The sequence below is a fragment of the Pogoniulus pusillus genome, chromosome 22 (genome assembly GCF_015220805.1).
Source record: "Pogoniulus pusillus isolate bPogPus1 chromosome 22, bPogPus1.pri, whole genome shotgun sequence".
Classification (NCBI taxonomy): Eukaryota; Metazoa; Chordata; class Aves; order Piciformes; family Lybiidae; genus Pogoniulus; species Pogoniulus pusillus.
The window spans coordinates 20,130,905-20,148,920 of record NC_087285.1 but is presented as its reverse complement, the minus strand read 5'-3'; the positions used below and the strand labels follow the sequence as shown (position 1 = coordinate 20,148,920).

The 18,016-nt window shown below is 43.4% G+C and overlaps 1 protein-coding gene and 1 long non-coding RNA gene across 5 annotated transcripts in view; one reads left to right on the top strand and one right to left on the bottom strand.

Annotated features, from left to right (window-relative positions):
* The window catches only part of CNOT6 (CCR4-NOT transcription complex subunit 6), a 42,222-nt gene that overhangs the window by 14,348 nt on the left and 9,858 nt on the right, over positions 1-18,016 (top strand). For 2 of the 4 annotated variants that reach the window (XM_064162110.1, XM_064162112.1), the window contains exons 2-9: positions 3,250-3,363; positions 7,468-7,654; positions 10,920-11,005; positions 11,976-12,080; positions 12,170-12,238; positions 14,327-14,484; positions 14,990-15,144; positions 17,062-17,216. In XM_064162110.1, coding sequence (XP_064018180.1) covers positions 3,252-3,363; positions 7,468-7,654; positions 10,920-11,005; positions 11,976-12,080; positions 12,170-12,238; positions 14,327-14,484; positions 14,990-15,144; positions 17,062-17,216 — 1,027 coding nt within the window. In that variant the 5' untranslated portion in view covers positions 3,250-3,251. Of the gene's footprint in view, positions 1-1,626; positions 1,700-3,249; positions 3,364-7,467; positions 7,655-10,919; positions 11,006-11,975; positions 12,081-12,169; positions 12,239-14,326; positions 14,485-14,989; positions 15,145-17,061; positions 17,217-18,016 lie in introns of those variants that run through there. The other 2 variants (XM_064162111.1, XM_064162113.1) reach the window with 2 other exon arrangements.
* LOC135185394 (uncharacterized) lies at positions 412-1,558 on the bottom strand. The gene is made up of 2 exons (XR_010306466.1): positions 1,471-1,558; positions 412-1,209 (listed from the first exon to the last, which is right to left on the bottom strand). It is a non-coding gene; the product is annotated as an uncharacterized LOC135185394 (long non-coding RNA).

Below are 18,016 nucleotides of genomic sequence, written 5' to 3'. Positions count from 1 at the left end.
CTGTTGGCCTCACTGGCTTCGTTTAGCTCAGGTTTTTTCTGGTGAGGGGCATTAATTCTGTGTTGGGAGTGGGTGGGAAGGGACAGCCATGCTCCTGGAACTCTTCTGTTCTTGCAGCTATTTAAATAACGATTTTAATACCCCAATACAAGGCAGTAAACAATTTCATTTGCATTCAAAGATATTTAAATAGCCTCTTCATTAACTTTGTGTAGTCTGGGGTGTGTTCCAAGCCTCCCTGTCATATCTTTGTTTTTATTTTCTCCTCTCTGAGCTTGCTTGCACGTGATAAGAGCCTCACTTTCAGAGGTGCTTTCCACCCTCTGTGTGGGTGCAACTGAAAATTACAGGTGGTGTAAGCTCTTTGGAAATTGATCATCAGGGTAGTTTAGAGCTGCAGTTATCAATGGCTTTTAAGTTTGTTCCACAGCATTTCATGGCTCTTACTAAAAATTGCTTTAGCCTGACAAAACTGCTTTAATCTGCCGTTTACCTTGGCTTTTATGTTTAACTGTAGCAGCTCAGCAGGCTCTAAATTTGGATTTGGGGAGGTGGAGAAAGAAGGAGACAGCGATTTGTAGAAGAGACTACTGGTTTTCTTGAACTGCTTGGTGCTGTGAAGTTTTGAAATGCTATTCAAGGTATTGTGCTTGTGGTTTATGATGTCCTGTGAAATGCTGGCCAAATTTAGCCCTGCTGTCAGCTCCTCAGAAATTTTGAGCTCTAGGTGATGGGTAAAGATGTGCCAAGGCTTGGTATGACAGAAGCTTTGATATTCTGGTGCAGCTGGTGTCAGTGATGCTGTTGGTCAGCAGCAGCTCCTTCAGCCAGGCAGCCAAAGAACATATCATATTTTTTTCCTCCCTTGATAATCCTGAGCAGGAAGGAACCATCCCCTGTGAAATGCACCAGGGAGAAAGGGAAAACCATCAGGAGAGGGCACATTAATGAGAGAGAGAGAGAGAGAGAGCGAGCAGTGCCATGGGTGGACCTGAGCACAGGATGCCCAGATTCCAGTGTCTGAGCCTCAAATTCTCGTTCACAAAACCCTCTGGAAAAAGTATGTCATCCTCTTCTGGTAGCAAGGAGCAGCAGGCTGCTGGTACCAGCAAAGCTGTTAATTAGTGCGTGTGATTGAGTGTGCTCTGGGGACCGCTGGCGTTTCTGGACTGAATGAGATTTCTGTAGCTACTCTACCTGCTTCATTTCCTGAAAGAAAAAAAATTGGAACATATTTATTAATTCAGGGAGCTGCAGGAAGAGAAAGCATCGAATGACTGAGGAAGGTAAATGTTTCCTGCTAAAGTGGAGCGTTCCTGTGGGGCATTGGTCTTTGTGAATTATAGATGGCAATTGCAGAAGAGATGCTCTCTGCGTTACTCTGCCATCTATCATTGCACCAGTTGCATAGTTATTGCAGGGAGAAGTTATGCTTTTATGTTTCCAGTGGTTATAATCCAGTCTTATCACCTTTAATTAGCTTGGTTTGAAGAAGAAAGTGTTACACTTGGTGATTCTGGTACCCTGGGTACTCAACTGTCTTCATTCTTTAAGGAGCTCCACCCAGCTGCTATTTATAATCTCATCCTTTTACCCACAAGTCACTTTTTAAAGGGGAATTTCTTTCTGGCTTTGACCAGTAATGGGAGTGGAGAAGGGCAGGAGGAGTGTGTATAAGTAAAAGAGCTGTTGTGTTAAAGTAAGCCTGTGGTGCCTAAAAGCTTTATTTGAGTGAGGATGCAAAATGAGCTGAAAGTTTGGAGGGGGAGGGGGAGGATTTCTGTTGCTTTTTAACAAGTGGAGTAAACGTTTTCTAGTGAGTTCAACATCTGGCTGATGGTGGCATTTACTACCAGTTACTCCTTGTTTGTTCTCTGTGTAATTACACTTTCCTGATATATTCACTTTGTCCAGGGCATTGAAAAACATAGCTTTAAAAGAGATGGTAGGTGCTGGTGATCTAGCTTCTTTGCAGTGAATGTTTTGGGGTGGTTTTATAACGTTGCTGTAATGTGTTTTGCTTCACAATTGCACAATCCTGCTTGTAATGTGTTTGTAAATGTGATTTGAGCCAGCATTGTTGAATTTTTCCATTTCACATAAATATTTGCATAGCCTTGCTGCTCCTGTCTCTCTGTGTGTGTGTGTGTGTTTGGCTGTGGCAGCTTAAGGTGGGGAATTTTTTGCCAGCAAAGCTCTTGGGTAGATGTAGGGCAGTGCAGAAGCATTACTCTTGTTTGTAGTCACTGTGGTTTATATTGGAAGTCCAATGTGACTTGAAAACATAGAGCTTTGGTAAACTGATACAGCATTGATTTAAGTTGTACTTAAGCTGGTTTGCCTCTTAAACTGCCTAAACCCCAGATCTGTTTCTCCTGGGACAAAGGAGAGCAAGCTCCTGGTTATGATACAGAGCTAGGGAAGGCTTGGGATTTTTTGGGGGGTCTTTTTTTCTTCCTCCTCTTTGCAGTGAAGCAGTCTAAGTGCGTTGATATATAGGAAAGCTGGAAGGGAAGATGAGTTTGCTTCGAGTGGAAGGAGTGGTTTTAGAGAGGAATTCTTTTGCAGCTTCTCTGTCATGGTCTGGGATTTTATGTGGTTAAAAGGGAAAATTGAAAATGTTTCTGATCAAGTTATTAGTCTGTTGTGAGAGTAAGAGAAGTGGAGTTAATAAATTTCAGTGCTAAGTACCTGAGCGAAGAAAGTGACAGGAGAATATTTTTAGGTTGAAAAGAGTAGGATGAGTGTTGGATTAAAAGCTATCATTTTGCAGACTTAAAGAATTGGGGATCTTTCTGAAACCTGAATTCACCTGGATGCTGTTGTGTGAGAAGTTGAGGGTGGCAGTAAACCTGGAACTGAGAGTGAGTCAAAGTTGTTAGCCAGTGTTTTCTTTAGAATTTGTTTGAGGGAAAATCCAGCAGTGGTGATTGGTCATGTTTTGTACTTGGATTGTTGAAGGTCCAAGAGCCTGCAGCAGGATGGGTTGGGTTTGAAGGACACAGTGACATACCCATCAGTGGTGGCCAAACACAAGGTTTATGCTGGGGTGCAGGGTCCTTAGCTGCCATCTGCCACTCGGGAATCTGAGTGTTCTTCTGGTTTATAACAGTCATTGCCACTCAGTGAAGTTTGTCATCTTTATCTGGGGCTTTGGAAAGCATTTTGAGCAAATGTCCAATACCAAACTGAACTGAAAACCAAATTAGCTGTCCTCAGTATTTGATATCTTAATCTTTATCTCTGCAGGAATGCCCAAGGAAAAGTACGATCCACCTGATCCACGGAGGATGTACACAATTATGTCCTCAGAGGAAGCAGCCAATGGAAAGAAATCACACTGGGCAGAGTTGGAAATAAGTGGTAAGGAACTGAGAAATGGACTTGTGAACTCATTGCAAGAGCAGTTTGCATACTGCAGCTTGGACAAGAAGTCTGGAGTAGAGTTACCTACCTTGACATGAGCCAGCATAACAGATTTTGGGTGTGTCTGGGAAGAGTTGGGTTGGGATAACACAGGGAGCTGGAGGAGAGGTAAAATGAGGCAGATTAGGAGTCCTGACACATAGGAAAGATGGGAAGGTGGGGATATGAATGTGAGCTCTTGGTATTTTAAGAAGATGGGGTGGGTAAGATCATGTTGTTAAGGTCTCCATTGTCAGAGTGCAGTTGGGGCTGATCTGTGGCCATGCAGTGTTGTTTGAACCTAGTGTAACAACAGCCTTGTATTAGCCCAGGACTGGAGATTCCATTGAAGAAGCTCTGGTTGTGAAAGGAGTTGTAAATACTTAGTCTGTTTAGCCTGCAGAAGAGGAGGCTCAGGGGTGACCTCATTGCTGTTTACAACTACCTGAAGGGAGACTGTAGCCAGCTGGGGTTGGGCTCTGCTGTCTGGCACCCAGCAACAGAACAAGGGGACACAGTCTCAAGCTGTGCCAGGGCAGGTCTAGGCTGGATGTTAGGAGGAAGTTGTTGTCAGAGAGAGTGATTGGCATTGGAATGGGCTGCCCAGGGAGGTGGTGGAGTCGCTGTGCCTGGAGGTGTTCAAGCAAAGCCTGGCTGAGGCACTTAGTGCCACAGTCTAGTTGATTGGGCAGGGCTGGGTGCTAGGTTGGACTGGCTGAGCTTGGAGGTCTCTTCCAACCTGGCTGATTTTATGATTCTATGATAAAAGCTCCTCCAGGAACTGTGCTACCTTTGAGATCCCCATTTGGCTTTCACATCTTTTCTTGAAAATAAGATAAGGTTCTGAATTCATAAACACCAATTACTTCTGGTTGGTAGAGTTAAATTTTGCTACCTGAAGCACACTTGGAAGAAAATTCAAGCAAATACATAGAACTGATGTTGTGATATTGTCAGTTGAGGCTGAAATCTTACTGAAACATGGAGGTTCTTTAAGAGACTGCAAACGTTGCTGTGTGATGTTTTTTAATGGCTGTCCAGTAGAGAAATGTATGGAAGGAAGAGCACAAATAGAGTCCTTTGAATTGTGAAGAGTCTTTCCATCCAGATCATTGAACCTGTGTCTTGCTTCAAGTGCCACGTGCCTTAACATGTGAATAGCATTCTTTACTTGAAGGTTACAGATGCAGAAACCTACTTAACTGCTGCTTCAGGAATCAGCATTATATATCAGCATTAGGCTTGGATATCCACTTGGACATCTGCTGCCTGTGCAGAGGAAATGCATTATGTGATGGCTCTTGCCTTTCATGCCTGGTAATCTCACTCCAGACTGATTCCAGCCAACAGAGCTGCAGGTAGTGAAGAGGATGGATCAGTGGTGTTGATTGGAAATCCTTCCAGCTACAGTGGTTTCTTTGATCATGATCACCTGTTTGCATTGAAGGCAGAGAAGAGCTGTTAATTCAGCTTTTCAAGTGCAGAGACCTTTTGATTTGTATTTACAACCTCTCAAAAGATTTCTTAATGAGCATTACAGTAGCATCAATCCTGGAAGAACTGCCTGTGTGCCTTGCAAAACAATCATAGAATCAACCAGGTTGGAAGAGACCTCCAAGCTCAGCCAGTCCAACCTAGCACCCAGCCCTGTCCAGTCAACCAGACCATGGCACTAAGTGCCTCATCCAGGCTTTGCTTGAACACCTCCAGCAGCTCCACCACCTCCCTGGGCAGCCCATTCCAATGCCAATCACTCTCTCTGCCAACAACTTCCTCCTAACATCCAGCCTAGACCTCCCCTGGCACAACTTGAGGCTGTGTCCTCTTGTTCTGTTGCTGCCTGCCTGGGAGAAGAGACCAACCCCAGCTGGCTACAGCCTCCCTTCAGGTAGTTGGAGATAGCAATGAGCTCTGCCCTGAGCCTCCTCTTCTGCAGGCTGCACACCCCTAGCTCCCTCAGCCTCTCCTCATAGGGTTTGTGTTGTGACAGGGTTTTTGTTCATGTTCATACTCTGGCTTCCTTGCAAAGGATTTGGTCACCTAATACAGAAAGCCACAATTATTTTACCTGCTCTGGTTTAAATCCCTGAACCTTTTTTTTAAAATGTCCTACACATTTTTTTATAGCTCACTGGAAAATGATTCTTGTATTCAACCTTTTCTTAACATGGGGCTGAGTTCCAGGTACACATGTGTCACTGTAGCTTTCCCAGATGCTAAACAGGACTTATTTGGATGAAAATCATTTCAAGAAAGGCATTCTAAAATGTTTGTATTGGTATAATGTTAACCAGACCATTGGTGAGTTGTGGTGGGGTTTTAAGAGGCTGCCCCAGGTGATTTTTTTTGCCTGGTGTTGGTGCTCTTCTTCTAATGCTTTTGGGATAGAGAGATTACTTCTGCAAATGAAAAGAGATCCACTTCTGGGAGGAAAAGGACTTGTGGTGGGGTTTTAAAAGGCTGTCCCAGGTAACATTTTGCCTGGTGCTGGTGCTCTTCTTCTAATGCTTTTGGGATAGAGAGATTACTTCTACAAATTAAAAGAGATCCACTCCTGGGGGGAGCAGGAGTTGGGTTTTAAAAGGCTGCCCCAGGTCATTTTTTTGCCTGGTGTTGGTACTCTTCTTCTAATGCTGTTGGGATAGAGAAATACTTCTACAAATGAAAAGAGATCCACTCCAGGGGTGGGGGGGAAGGGAAAACTTGGAAAGAGGAATTGTTTTGAGATGTTCTGATGATGTCTCACATTGCTTGCATGCAGCAGTGTAAAAATCTTGACTCTGTCACACAAATCCATGTTTCCAGCCTTCAGTTGATACAAAAATCATACCCTTTAAAAAAAAAAACAAACTATCTGGCAGTAGTTTATGCAGCTTTTAGTTGAATGCCAGATGGAAATCCATGTTCCTAACTAAGCATCTTAGTCATCCTAAATATAGTGCTTCTATCTGTTCTTGGCTGGATTAATGCCATAGAATAAAGATTTTTGGTTGGAAAGAAGTTGCACAGAAATAAGGGACAAACTGATAAAGCATCTTTCATCTCAGACAGAAGCTATAATTGGAAATACCAATTTCTTACACCTCTGTTAATCATTGAATTCGTGGTGAGTTGGTAAATAAGCCTTGTTTTGTGTGGAACTTGAGAAGGGCAGATGTTGAAACCTTAAATATGCTTTGGAAAAAACAATCCAAGCATCCCTGGCAGTGGCTTACAGTCTCCTGTGTGTTGCTGAATTTCTTTGTAGATGTGTGTATAATCATTGGTTAATTGAATGGAATAATTTTAATTAATGGATTAATTTTACTTGAACAAAATCACAGAAACATGCAGGTTGATGAAGCCCTTCAGCATCACCAAGTCCAGCCTAGAACCCTACTCTGTAAGATTCACCTTAAACCATATCCCTAAGCACTATTTCCAAACAAGCTTTTCCAGTCTGATGAATTCTATGACCCTTAAACACATCCAGGATGGGCAACTCAGTAGTAACAATCACAGAAGCATGCAGGTTGGCAAACCCCCTTTGGATCACCAAGCCCAACCTAGACCCCTACTCTACAAGATTCACCTTAAACCATATCCCTGAGCATCACATCCAAATAACCTTTTGCAGTCTGATTAATTCTGTGACCCTTAAACACATCCAGGATGGGCAACTCAACCACTTTCCTGGGCAACTCAGTAGTAACAATCACAGAAACAGGCAGGCTGGCAAAGCCCCTCTAGGATCACCAGGCCCAGCCTGGAACCCTACTCTACAAGATTCACCTTAAACCATATCCCTAAGCACTATTTCCAAACAACCTTTTCCAGTCTAATGAATTCTGTGACCCCTGAACGCATCCAGGATGGGCAACTCAACCACCTTCTTGGGCAGCTCAGTAGTAACAAACACAACAAAGAGCAAACCAGCTCCCCCCATACAGCCTTGTGTGTAATCACTGCTAGACTTCTGTGTTTTTTTTGGGGGGAGGGCTGGATGAGTGACCTTTGGAGGTCCTTCCCAGCCCATTCTGTGATCCTGAATGCTCTGTTTTCTTTTGTGCCTTCCTTCCGCAGGGAAAGTGAGAAGCTTAAGTTCGTCGTTGTGGACACTGACCCATCTGACAGCTTTGCATCTCAGTGACAATTCCTTATCCCGAATTCCTTCAGACATTGCCAAGCTTCACAATCTGGTATATCTGGACCTGTCCTCTAATAAGATCCGCAGTTTACCAGCAGAGCTCGGAAACATGGTGTCACTCAGGTACGGGCACTGCGCTGCGCTTCAGCTCTGCTGCTCTCCTTAGCTGGGTAGCAGCAGTGGCAAGTCCAGCATCCTTTTTGTGCTCCAGTGAACAAGAAGCATAAGCAAATGCCTCTTTCCTCACTTCTTTCTGTCTGTGTCGCTGAATACTTGGTGTAGCCTCTGCAGCCCTAGCAGTGCTGGCTGCTCTGGGATCTCGTGTTCTGATGGAAGTCCTGGCGTGTGGAGGAAGGCTGAGAGCACTGGGTTTGTTCAGCCTGGAGAAGGGAAGGCTTAGGGGAGACCTAATAACCATGTACAAGTGCATAAAGGGTGGCTGTCCTGAGCAGGGAGACTCCCTTTTTACAGGAGTAAAGGAGTAATGTCTCCTTTTAAGTACCTCCAGGGATGGTGGCTCCACCACCTCCCTGGGCAGCCCATTCCAATGCCAATCACTGTCTCTGCCAACAATTTCCTCCTAACATCCAGCCTAGATCTCTCCTGCCACAACTTGAGACTGTGACCCCTTGTTCTGTTGCTGGTTGCTTGGCAGAAGAGACCATCCCCCACCTGGCTACAGCCTCCCATCAGGTAGCTGTAGACAGCAATGAGCTCTGCCCTGGCACAGTTGGAGACTGTCCTCTTGTTCTGTCACTGAGTGCTTGGGAGAAGAGACCAATGCCACTGACTATGTGAAAGTTTGTGTTAGGGAAAGCAATCAGCACGTCACAAGGTTTAGGCATCTCAGAGGACAACCTGGATTCAGGGAAGCCAAAGAGAAAAAGGAGTTAATTGGTGTTCCCTCCCTCCCTTCCTCTCTCCTTCCCTTCCTCCCTTCCTCCCTTCCTCAGTTTTACAATGTCAAGATGTGCAGTGTTTGCATGGAATGATACCTTCTTTTGGAAGTGAAACAGGGAAAGTGATGCCTGCTTAGATGATAATTAAGGCTGCAGCATTTATCTTGGTGAGAAAAAAACCCAACAACCCAACATTGTTATGTAATTCTATGAATTATTTCTATGAGAGGAAATCTTTACAGGCCACTTTCTCCCTTGACCCAAAGGAAGAGCCTTATTTAGGTTTATTAGACAGTTACCAGGAATTGATTTTAACTTCCAAGACATTTATGGATAACTTTTCTCAAACCCAGAAAACACTGAAGCCTAAAACTAATGAGAATGTTTATTAGAAGTGATGAAGAAGACAATAGAGACATGGCCTGCCAGCACAGCTCTGTTGAAACTGGAAAGCAAAGCAAGTTTGCACATAAAAATATCAGTCACTACATTTTCCTCTGCTTTAGAAAAGTCCACTCTGTTGGGGAGGATTAAACTAGCTGATTAAATTGGTACTAAAAGCTCACATTCCAAAGCAGTTAAAATGTCAACCTTGGAGGCTGAGCAAAGGGACCTTGCTTTTTAGAGCCTAATTGGCAGCTCTGTTCTGTGGTGTGTTGCACAGTTGCTCTCAGCTGCAGTCTGTTGGAAAGAAAGCTTCACGTCACTATTTGAATGCAAAGCAATTATGAGTAATGGGTTTCTATCCTCCTTTTTCTGCTGCCCAGGTATTGTGAGCTAGAAGTGCTATACCTGCTGGAGTACCCTCAAATTCATCTTTGTGCTTCATAAACATCATTTCCCCATCAGTCTGTTCCCTTTGAAAGCGATGTTTGTAAACAGGATAGTCCTGACGTGGAGTGAGCTCTGCAGTGTAGTCATCAGTGGTGTCAAAAGATAGTTATGGCATCTTCCCAGTTTATCCTGGCTGACTCTGTGAAGCTTCAGCTCTTCCAACTCTGGAAGTCTACTCTGAGTACAAAAGGTTAAATGTGAAATGTGTAGATAAGGTCAAGGATTGCACTGATTTTTCATTTGTGACCTAAACATAGTAACACTTGAACCCAGTGAGAAGGTAGTGCATTGATCCACTCTGCTCTTCATGTCCTCAGTAATTGCAGCTGGATCCATGATTTCTTCTCACTGGGGTGGAAGTCAAGTAAAACCCTGCAGCTCATCCTATGTGAGAGTGCTCTGCAGGGCTCAGCTGTGCTGGAGTTTTATGCTTCAGGCTGGCTTTTACTGCAGACACTTCCCATAGCTTCTGGGAAGTTGTTCAAACTAACAGTAATTCAACACTGGGCATTGCAGAGATCCTGAGCCACCGCAATCCTTTGTGCTCTCAAACTTGAGGATGGATAACAGGTCCTCCAGCTCCCTACTTTTGGAGCTCTGGGTTTGGTCTGTGTGGCAAAGCTTGCCTGAGGCTCCTTGCAGCTGTCTTTCTACTTGAAGAAAGAGATGGCAGAGCAGTAAGGTTTCTGATCTCTGCAGAAAGAGGAGGAGTAGTAAACCCTGTAGCATGTTTTCATGGAAAGCTCAGCTGGAAGATGGCTTCTCTTGATATACTTAGGAGATCTGGTGGGATTTGTTGCCCTGAAATACATTTCAAGTCTCTTGGCACCAGGTTGTAAAGGCTTCGAAGTGGCAACTTTATACTGAATATGGTGGGGGAAGTCTTCACAACTTAGCTGGGAATGCCTTTAAGAAAGTGAAAAGCTCCTAATAAATCCATTTCCTCTGCCCAGTTGGTTAGGATATTAGAATTTAATACTTGGGTCCTATTCCTGTCTGTATCTTGCTTTTGTAAGTTAAAAAGCAAATGGAAAACAAAAAAACCCCCCCTGAAATTAGCCAAAAAAAAAACCCAAAACAGACTCAAAAAAACCCAAAACACACTCAAAACCCCTCCAAAAACCTTAAAACACATCCCAACAAAACCTCCAAACCCTGAAATAACAAAAATGACCCTAAAATAATGACAATCACCTAGACTAGTGAATGTAACCTACTTCCCTGGTAATGTTCTAACTCTGATTGTGCTGCCACTTGCCTGGATGGGGTTTGTGTTGGTGTATTTGTTTTCTGGGTTCTCATTTCTCTTTATCTGGCCTTTAATCACAGCTGAACTGTTTCGTGGTCTGCCTTGAGCTGTTAACTTCTTCATCACTTGTAGTTATTAAAGTATTTAATTAGTGCTGATGTTTATGAAATTGCTGCCTGAAAATGAGCTCAGCAGACAGCAGCTTTGCTCTGTGCTTCAGTGCAGTCTGTATTTTGTGTGTGTGACTACAGCAGGATTTCCCTATTTGCTGCTGTTCAGCCTTGGAGTTTTTTCAGTGTCTTTTGCTGCTGTTTTGTTTCTCTTTGAGTTGAATTTCTTGTACTGTACCACTGAAGACAAATGTTGGTCTGTTTTCAGCCCTATATGATTCTTGCTCTGTCTACAGGGAACTACATTTAAATAACAACCTGTTACGAGTTTTACCTTTTGAGCTGGGAAAACTGTTCCAGTTACAGACTTTGGGTCTGAAAGGTATTGCTGCTTTTTCTTGGTATCCCTCATGCTTTGTGTAATGATGTCCCTTCAGAGATGTAGTGCTTGTGGCTGGCCAGTTCATAAAACATTTGACTGAATAGCAAGCCCAGATGTAGCTGCTTAGACCCCCTCTATAACTATTGTTATTTAGGGATTATTCACAAAAGAATGAGTTTGGTGAAGCACTCTGAGTATAAAGAGATTTGCTTCTCTTTCTGCAGAGTGAGTGGAAGCTTTCTGCAGCTTGTCTAGGGGTTGAATTCAGTGCTGCTTTAAACTAAGAAGCAGTCTACAGCTCAGGTATTCAACTCCAGGCAAAAGGGAGCTTGCTTTCTGCTGTTGGAGAACTCTGTGCCCCGCAAGCAACAGTGTCAGATCTTTTTCCCAGTATTTTCCTCCCCCACTAAACTGTATGGATTCCAGCTACACAATTGCTGACCTTGGGGGAATTTGTATGCCAAAATGAAGAGCACTGAGTGATACAATTGCCTCTAAATACTGTCAGGTCTCAAAAGTCTGTTTTTCTCCCCCTTGAAGCTAGAGAATTGCAAAATGCATTGTCCATGAAACATCTTACAATCTGCTTATGTGTTTGGCAGATGGTAAACTCTGCTCAGCTCTAACTGGCAAATCAGATGGTGCTGGATGTGTCACTGGAGGGACCAGAGGTGGCTCCTGTGTTTGGTCTCTTCAGTTGTGCCTGTGTGTTGTACCACACCAGTTCTTCACTGTTAAATCCCACAACTGCCCCTGGGTGGCCAGTCAGAAGACAGAAGCAGGAGGGAATGGGGTTAACCTCACTAGAGCCGTTCACACGTCTAGGATTGAAGACCTGAGAAGTGAAATTGATAAGCAGTTCACAGTAGATGCAGCATCTTTTCTCAGAGATGCCAGCTTTTAAGAGTGATCTGTAAGCTCCTGGTGCTCCTCTCTCTTCCCCTCAATAGCTGTGTAAATCTGTTTGCAGGAAATCCACTCACACAGGACATTCTGAACCTTTATCAGGAACCAGACGGGACACGAAGGCTACTGAACTATTTGCTTGATAATTTGGCAGGTACTGCAAAAAGAAGTAAGTGATCATTCTTCAAACATTTCTTTCTGCTGTGCAATATGAATGTGATTATCACTTGTATCTCTCCCTTTCAAATGTGCCCACAGTTTCTACAGAACAGCCACCTCCAAGATCTTGGATTATGTTGCAAGAACCAGACCGTACAAGACCAACAGGTAGTGTCAGGGTTTTCCCTTCTTGTTTTGGTTGGTTGCTTGTTTCCTTTTATAAGATCAGTTGATCTTTCCTACCTACTGGCAAGCAAGGCTTCAATTAACCTACTCAGCTGTGCAGTGCTGACCAGACAGCTGAAATAGTTGTATCTCCATTGGAACACCTGTTTCAGATTTACTCATCTTTTACTACCAAGCCATTTCTTTTTAATTAACAACCTTCTCTCAGCTATTGAAACTGTTGTCCATAATGAGCTAATAACTGAATTATAAGGCTTAATTGAACATGGTGGAAGAATGAAGCAAATGGAAGAACATGAACATGATTTCCCCCCCCAAAAAAGTGGAATTTCTTTCTTAAAAGCACTTCTGTTGCTGCTGGGATTGAGGTTGTGATTAATTGTTTACTGATTTTTCTGCATGAACTGTTGAAAAGTGACCAAGTAACCTTTTTTATTTACCTGCACACCAAACACCTTAGTGTGCTTCTCAATTACTGCAGTCTCCTCTCTTCCAGGACTGATGTACATTCCTTTACTGACTTGAGGTGCTTGCTGTGAAGATCATGATGTTAATGCAGCTTGTCTTTAGCTGTCACCTCTTTGTTTTCAAAATGCTGGGGGGTTATCCCCTCAGGTCACCCTAAGACCATTACCTCAATATGCTAAACTTTCCAACACCTGCCTTGGTCCTTTTTTCCTGAGCTCTAACTCAGTGTTTGAGAGAAGCTCCCAAAAAGCTTCCAAGAATCTCCCTGTTGTGCTGCAAATTCCTTACTGCTTAAAAAAGAACAACAAACAACAAAGGCAACAAAACCAAAGCCCAAATCCCTGCTGCTGCACTACCTGTCCAGGTGCCCCAGACTGTCTCATTGTGCTAAAGCATAGAGAGAAGTTCCTTACCTTTACACCTCAATTCTAAGCTTGAGGTGAAACATCTGAGGCTTTATTTTTCCTGTACTTGTTTTTGTTGTGCAAAGGGATCCTTACCCTGCCTATGGATCTGTCACAGTTCATGGTGGTAGTAATCAAGGTAGACTTCAGATCATCTCCTTGAAGAGTTTGCAGATCTTTGTATAGCTAGGAAATGGAAGTGTTCAGATGCACTTACCTTGTTACAGGCTTTTCACAGCAGAGCATCACTTAATCACTTCCATAAAGTCCATTTATCTGCCCTTTGCTGCATTAACCATGGGCTGGGTATGAGCAGACAGCTGCCATAAATCCAACCTTGTCTTTTACTTCTTAAAAGGGTTAACAGGTCATTTTCTGTAGTAGAGATATCCCTGCTGTGTTTTGGTTGACTCAAGTAAAGCACAAGTTGATAAATTTGCAAAAGACAAAAGGGAAGAAACTAATTCATAGATTCATAGAACAGGTTGGGTGGTAAGGGACCTTAAAGATCATCTACTTCCAACCCCCCTGCCATGGGGCAGGGATGCCTTTCACTAGCCCAGGTTGTTAGGGCCTCATCCAACCTGGACTTGAACACCTCCAGGGAGGGGGCATCCACAACTTCCCTCGGCAGCCTGTTCCAAGTGTCTCACTACCTTCACTGTCAGGAATTTCTTCCTAATATGCAGCCTATATCTACCCTCCTGAAGCTTCAGTCCATTCCCTCTTGTCCTATCACTACAAGCCCTTGCAGAAAGTCCCTTTTTTGCTTTCTTGTTGGCCTCTTTCAGGTACTGGGAGGTCTCTCTGGAGCCTATTTTTCTTCAGGCTGCAGAGCCCCAACTCTTGTAGCCTGGCCCCATAGGGGAGTTGCTCCAGTCCCGTGATCATCTTCATGGCCCCCTCCTCTGGACCTGCTCCAGCAGTTCCATGTCCCTCTTACATTGAGGGCACTAGAACTGGAAGCATTACTGCAGGTGGGGTCTCAGAAGAGAAGAGGGGCAGAATCACCTCCCTCATCCTTCTGGTCACCCTTCTTTTGATACAGCCCAGGACACTGTTGGCTTTCTGGGCTTCAAGCACAAACTGCCAGCTCATACTGAGTTTATCATCATCTGAATAATTGTGTGTGTGTGTGTAATTGTGGTGGTGTTGCTGTTAAACCTGTCAGTGTGTAAGTAAAACTCCTGTTCTGCAGCCTTGTTCTCTGTCATGTGTTACAACGTGCTCTGCGATAAATACGCCACCCGGCAGCTCTATGGCTACTGCCCGTCCTGGGCACTCAACTGGGAATACAGAAAGAAAGCCATTATGCAGGAAATCCTCAGCTGCAATGCTGACATCATAAGCCTCCAGGTAAAAGCTCTGCTGTTCCTCCTTTTCCTCTTTCTGTTCCCATCTGCTGGGTTCTCTCTATTTACCCTAAACGATCTGTTTTCAAAACCTCCTGAAAACAAAAAGCTAAAAGAAGTGGTGTTTAGGGCACTGTTTGTTGCTTGACATCAAAAGAATGCTTTTCAGCCCACACAGTTGGAATGTGAACCAGTAGCTGCTGATCAAAGGCATGTAGGTGGGGGTGTCTTTGTGCCTGCTTGTGTATGTGGGGCTGCAATTGACACATTTTCAAAGAGCTGATCGTAACTCTGGGGGATTACAGAAATTCAGTTCTGTTTCCTTCAAATAGGAAGAGTGCTCTGAAATTTGCATTCTCTGATTCACTTAATTCTTCCCAATTTCTGCCCCCCCTCCCCCCTTAAATCTAATTTGAAAGTGATTTACACTTCTGAGGAGCCTAAATAATATCAGCCTTGTGGATTTTGCTAACACTACATTCATGCTGTGCTGTCTTGTAACTTTCTAGGAGGTGGAAACGGAGCAGTACTACAGTTTTTTCCTGGTGGAATTGAAAGAACGTGGCTACAACGGGTTCTTCAGTCCAAAATCTAGAGCTAGGACAATGTCAGAACAGGAAAGAAAACATGTTGATGGTTGTGCAATATTTTTCAAAACAGAAAAGTAAGTGCTGTGTTCTTGCAAAGCCTTCTCCTGGTCTCACAACGTTCCTCAGGTCAAGCTGGAGCTCAAAGTTTGGCATTAAATGTTCTTTTTGTAGCCATTCAGTGTTTCTAATAGAGGGATCCTGTAGTTAGCAGGAGAGGTGTTTGAGAGAAATGATGCTCTGTGTACCTGGCAATAGAAAATTTTACCCTCAATTTGAAATCCCATTCTGGCAGAGCAGCACAGGTTAGGTTTGGCTCAAGTATCCTTCACTTGTGTGAACCAACCAAAGCTGTCTCCTGGTCTCATACCATTCCTCAGGTCAAGCTGGAGCTCAGTTTGGTGTTCTCTGTCCTTTTGGTAGCCATTCAGTGTTTCTAATAGAGGGATCCTGTAGTTAGTAAGAGAGGTCTTTGAGAGAAATGTTGCTCTGTGTACCTGGCAATAGAAAATTTTGCCCTCAGTTTGAAATTCCATTCTGGCTGTGCAGCACAGGTTAGATTTGGCTCAAGTACACTTCACTTGTGTGTACTGACCACTAGGTGTTAACAGTGAAAAATGAATCAAATGCCTTCTTTCCTTGCCTCTTTTTTTTTGAGTAAAGGCATTAATAATCCCCAAAACTGCTGAAATGAGACCTCAGAGGTCATTGACTTTTTAATACCTTAGCCTTCTGATGAGTGCTGCAGCTCATCTTTTGCTTTATGATTGTGTGACCTTGTACAGCTGTTTGGCTATGAGGATGTTACATTCCCTTCAACCTGCTTCCAGTCCTCTGTCCACAAGTAAGTGTAGATACTGGGTTTGATACCATTTGGCTGGAGAAATGTACTCTTTCTCTGTGAAACCTGCATCTTGGACCTAACATCTTGTGCAGAGTTAGAAATGAGCACTCCTGTAGCTTCTCCATCCCTCCCTTTTTCTCTCTCTCATCTGAAAACAGCCACAGAATTGCAGACACAGGCAGGTTGGCAAAGCCCCTCAGGATCACTAAGTCCAACCTAGAACCCTGCTCTACAAGATTCACCTTAAACCTTCCCTAAGCACCACATCCAAACCACCCTTAAACACATCCATGCTGGGTGACTTCACCACCTCTCTGGGCAGCTCATTCCAGTCCCTGACCACTCTATTCACGAAAAACTTCTTCCTAGTGTCCAGTTGAAACCTACTCAGTCTCAGCTTGAGGCCATTGCCCCTTGTTCTGTCTCCAGTGACCTGTGAGAAGGGACCAAATTAAATTGGTCTCTTTTGAAACTGAAAGGAGGATACTGGAGTAGTATAGAGGGAGGATACTGGAGTAGTATAGAGGGAGGATACTGGAGTAGTATAGAGGGAGGATACTGGAGTAGTATAGAAGGAAGATGCTGGAGTATAAAAGGAGGATATGGGAGTAGTATAGAAGGAAGATATTGGAGTAGTATAAAAGGAGGATACTGGACTAGTATAAAGGGAAGATACTGGAGTATAAAGGGAGGATACTGGAGTAGTATAGAAGGAAGATGCTGGAGTAGTATAAAGGGAAGATACTGGAGTATAAAAGGAGGATACTGGAGTAGTATAGAAGGAAGATGCTGGAGTAGTATAAAGGGAGGATACTGGAGTATAAAAGGAGGATACTGGAGTAGTATAGAAGGAAGATGCTGGAGTAGTATAAAGGGAGGACACTGGAGTATAAAAGGAGGATACTGGAGTAGTATAGAAGGAAGATGCTGGAGTAGTATAAAGGGAGGACACTGGAGTAGTATAATGAACTTAAAACTTGCTAGGAAAACTATCCTTTCAGTTAGTCTCAGGGCTTTCTGGAAGTCTGTGTTTGGCTGAGGTTTTTCACATCCTAAACATCTGAGCTGTCGTTAAAGGGGAGGATCATGTGTACCATCTCTTCTTGTGTCTGCTGCTGAAACAAAAACCCATGGGCTGTTTCTCTTCCAGATTTACTTTGGTTCAAAAACATACTGTTGAGTTCAATCAACTAGCTATGGCAAACTCTGAAGGGTCAGAAGCGATGCTGAACAGAGTGATGACAAAAGATAACATTGGAGTCGCCGTGTTGTTAGAGCTGCGAAAGGAGCTGATAGAAATGTCATGTAAGTCCTGCTTGGTTTAATTTTTTAACAGGTTGTATTTTGCAAGTGGAGAAGGGAAAAAAAAAAAACCAACCACCAACAAACCAGTTTTGCTACAGTAAGTCAGAGAAAAGAGGTTCTACAGATGGCTAACTTTGCACTTTGTGTGCTCAAACAGATGTATCTCCAAAGAGGAGATGCTTTGAGGAAATTAGGATTTTTTTTCATGTATTTTTCACCCAATTAGATTTTTTTGGTTTTTTGGCTGAAAAAGTACAAAGTCTGAGTTCTTTTTGCTTGAAGTTACATAGAGATCTCAAAGGATCAGTTGGTGTTAGCTGGGTGTTTCTGGGTCATGTATCTGCTTGCTGGTTTCTTTTTTTTAGCTGGTTACATTCTTCACTGTCGTGCTTATACAACCTGTTTGTTCTGCCCTGTCATCCTTAATTTAGGAAGTGTAAATTGGCTCTCTAAGCATCACAGCTGGCTCCTACTCAGCCTGTGTTATATTTATCCAAATGATCTTTTATTAATTCAAATTCTTACCAAACAAGCCTTATGAGAAGCACTTCTAGCAGGAGAGGTAAATCGCAGCATGGCTAAGTTTAAAACGCAGAGCTCATTGCCTCAGAAGGTCTGAGCAGTGCCTGTTTCCTGTCAGAGCCTGAGGAAAAGTGGTGTGACTTTATGACACCCCTGTTTGCCTGCAATTAGGATTATCTGTTAGTTATGTTAATTCACAGTGTTCTTAGACACAGAAGTGTTGCCTGATTTAAATTCCCAGAGACTCAAATAAATTTGATAGAACCAAATAACAATTT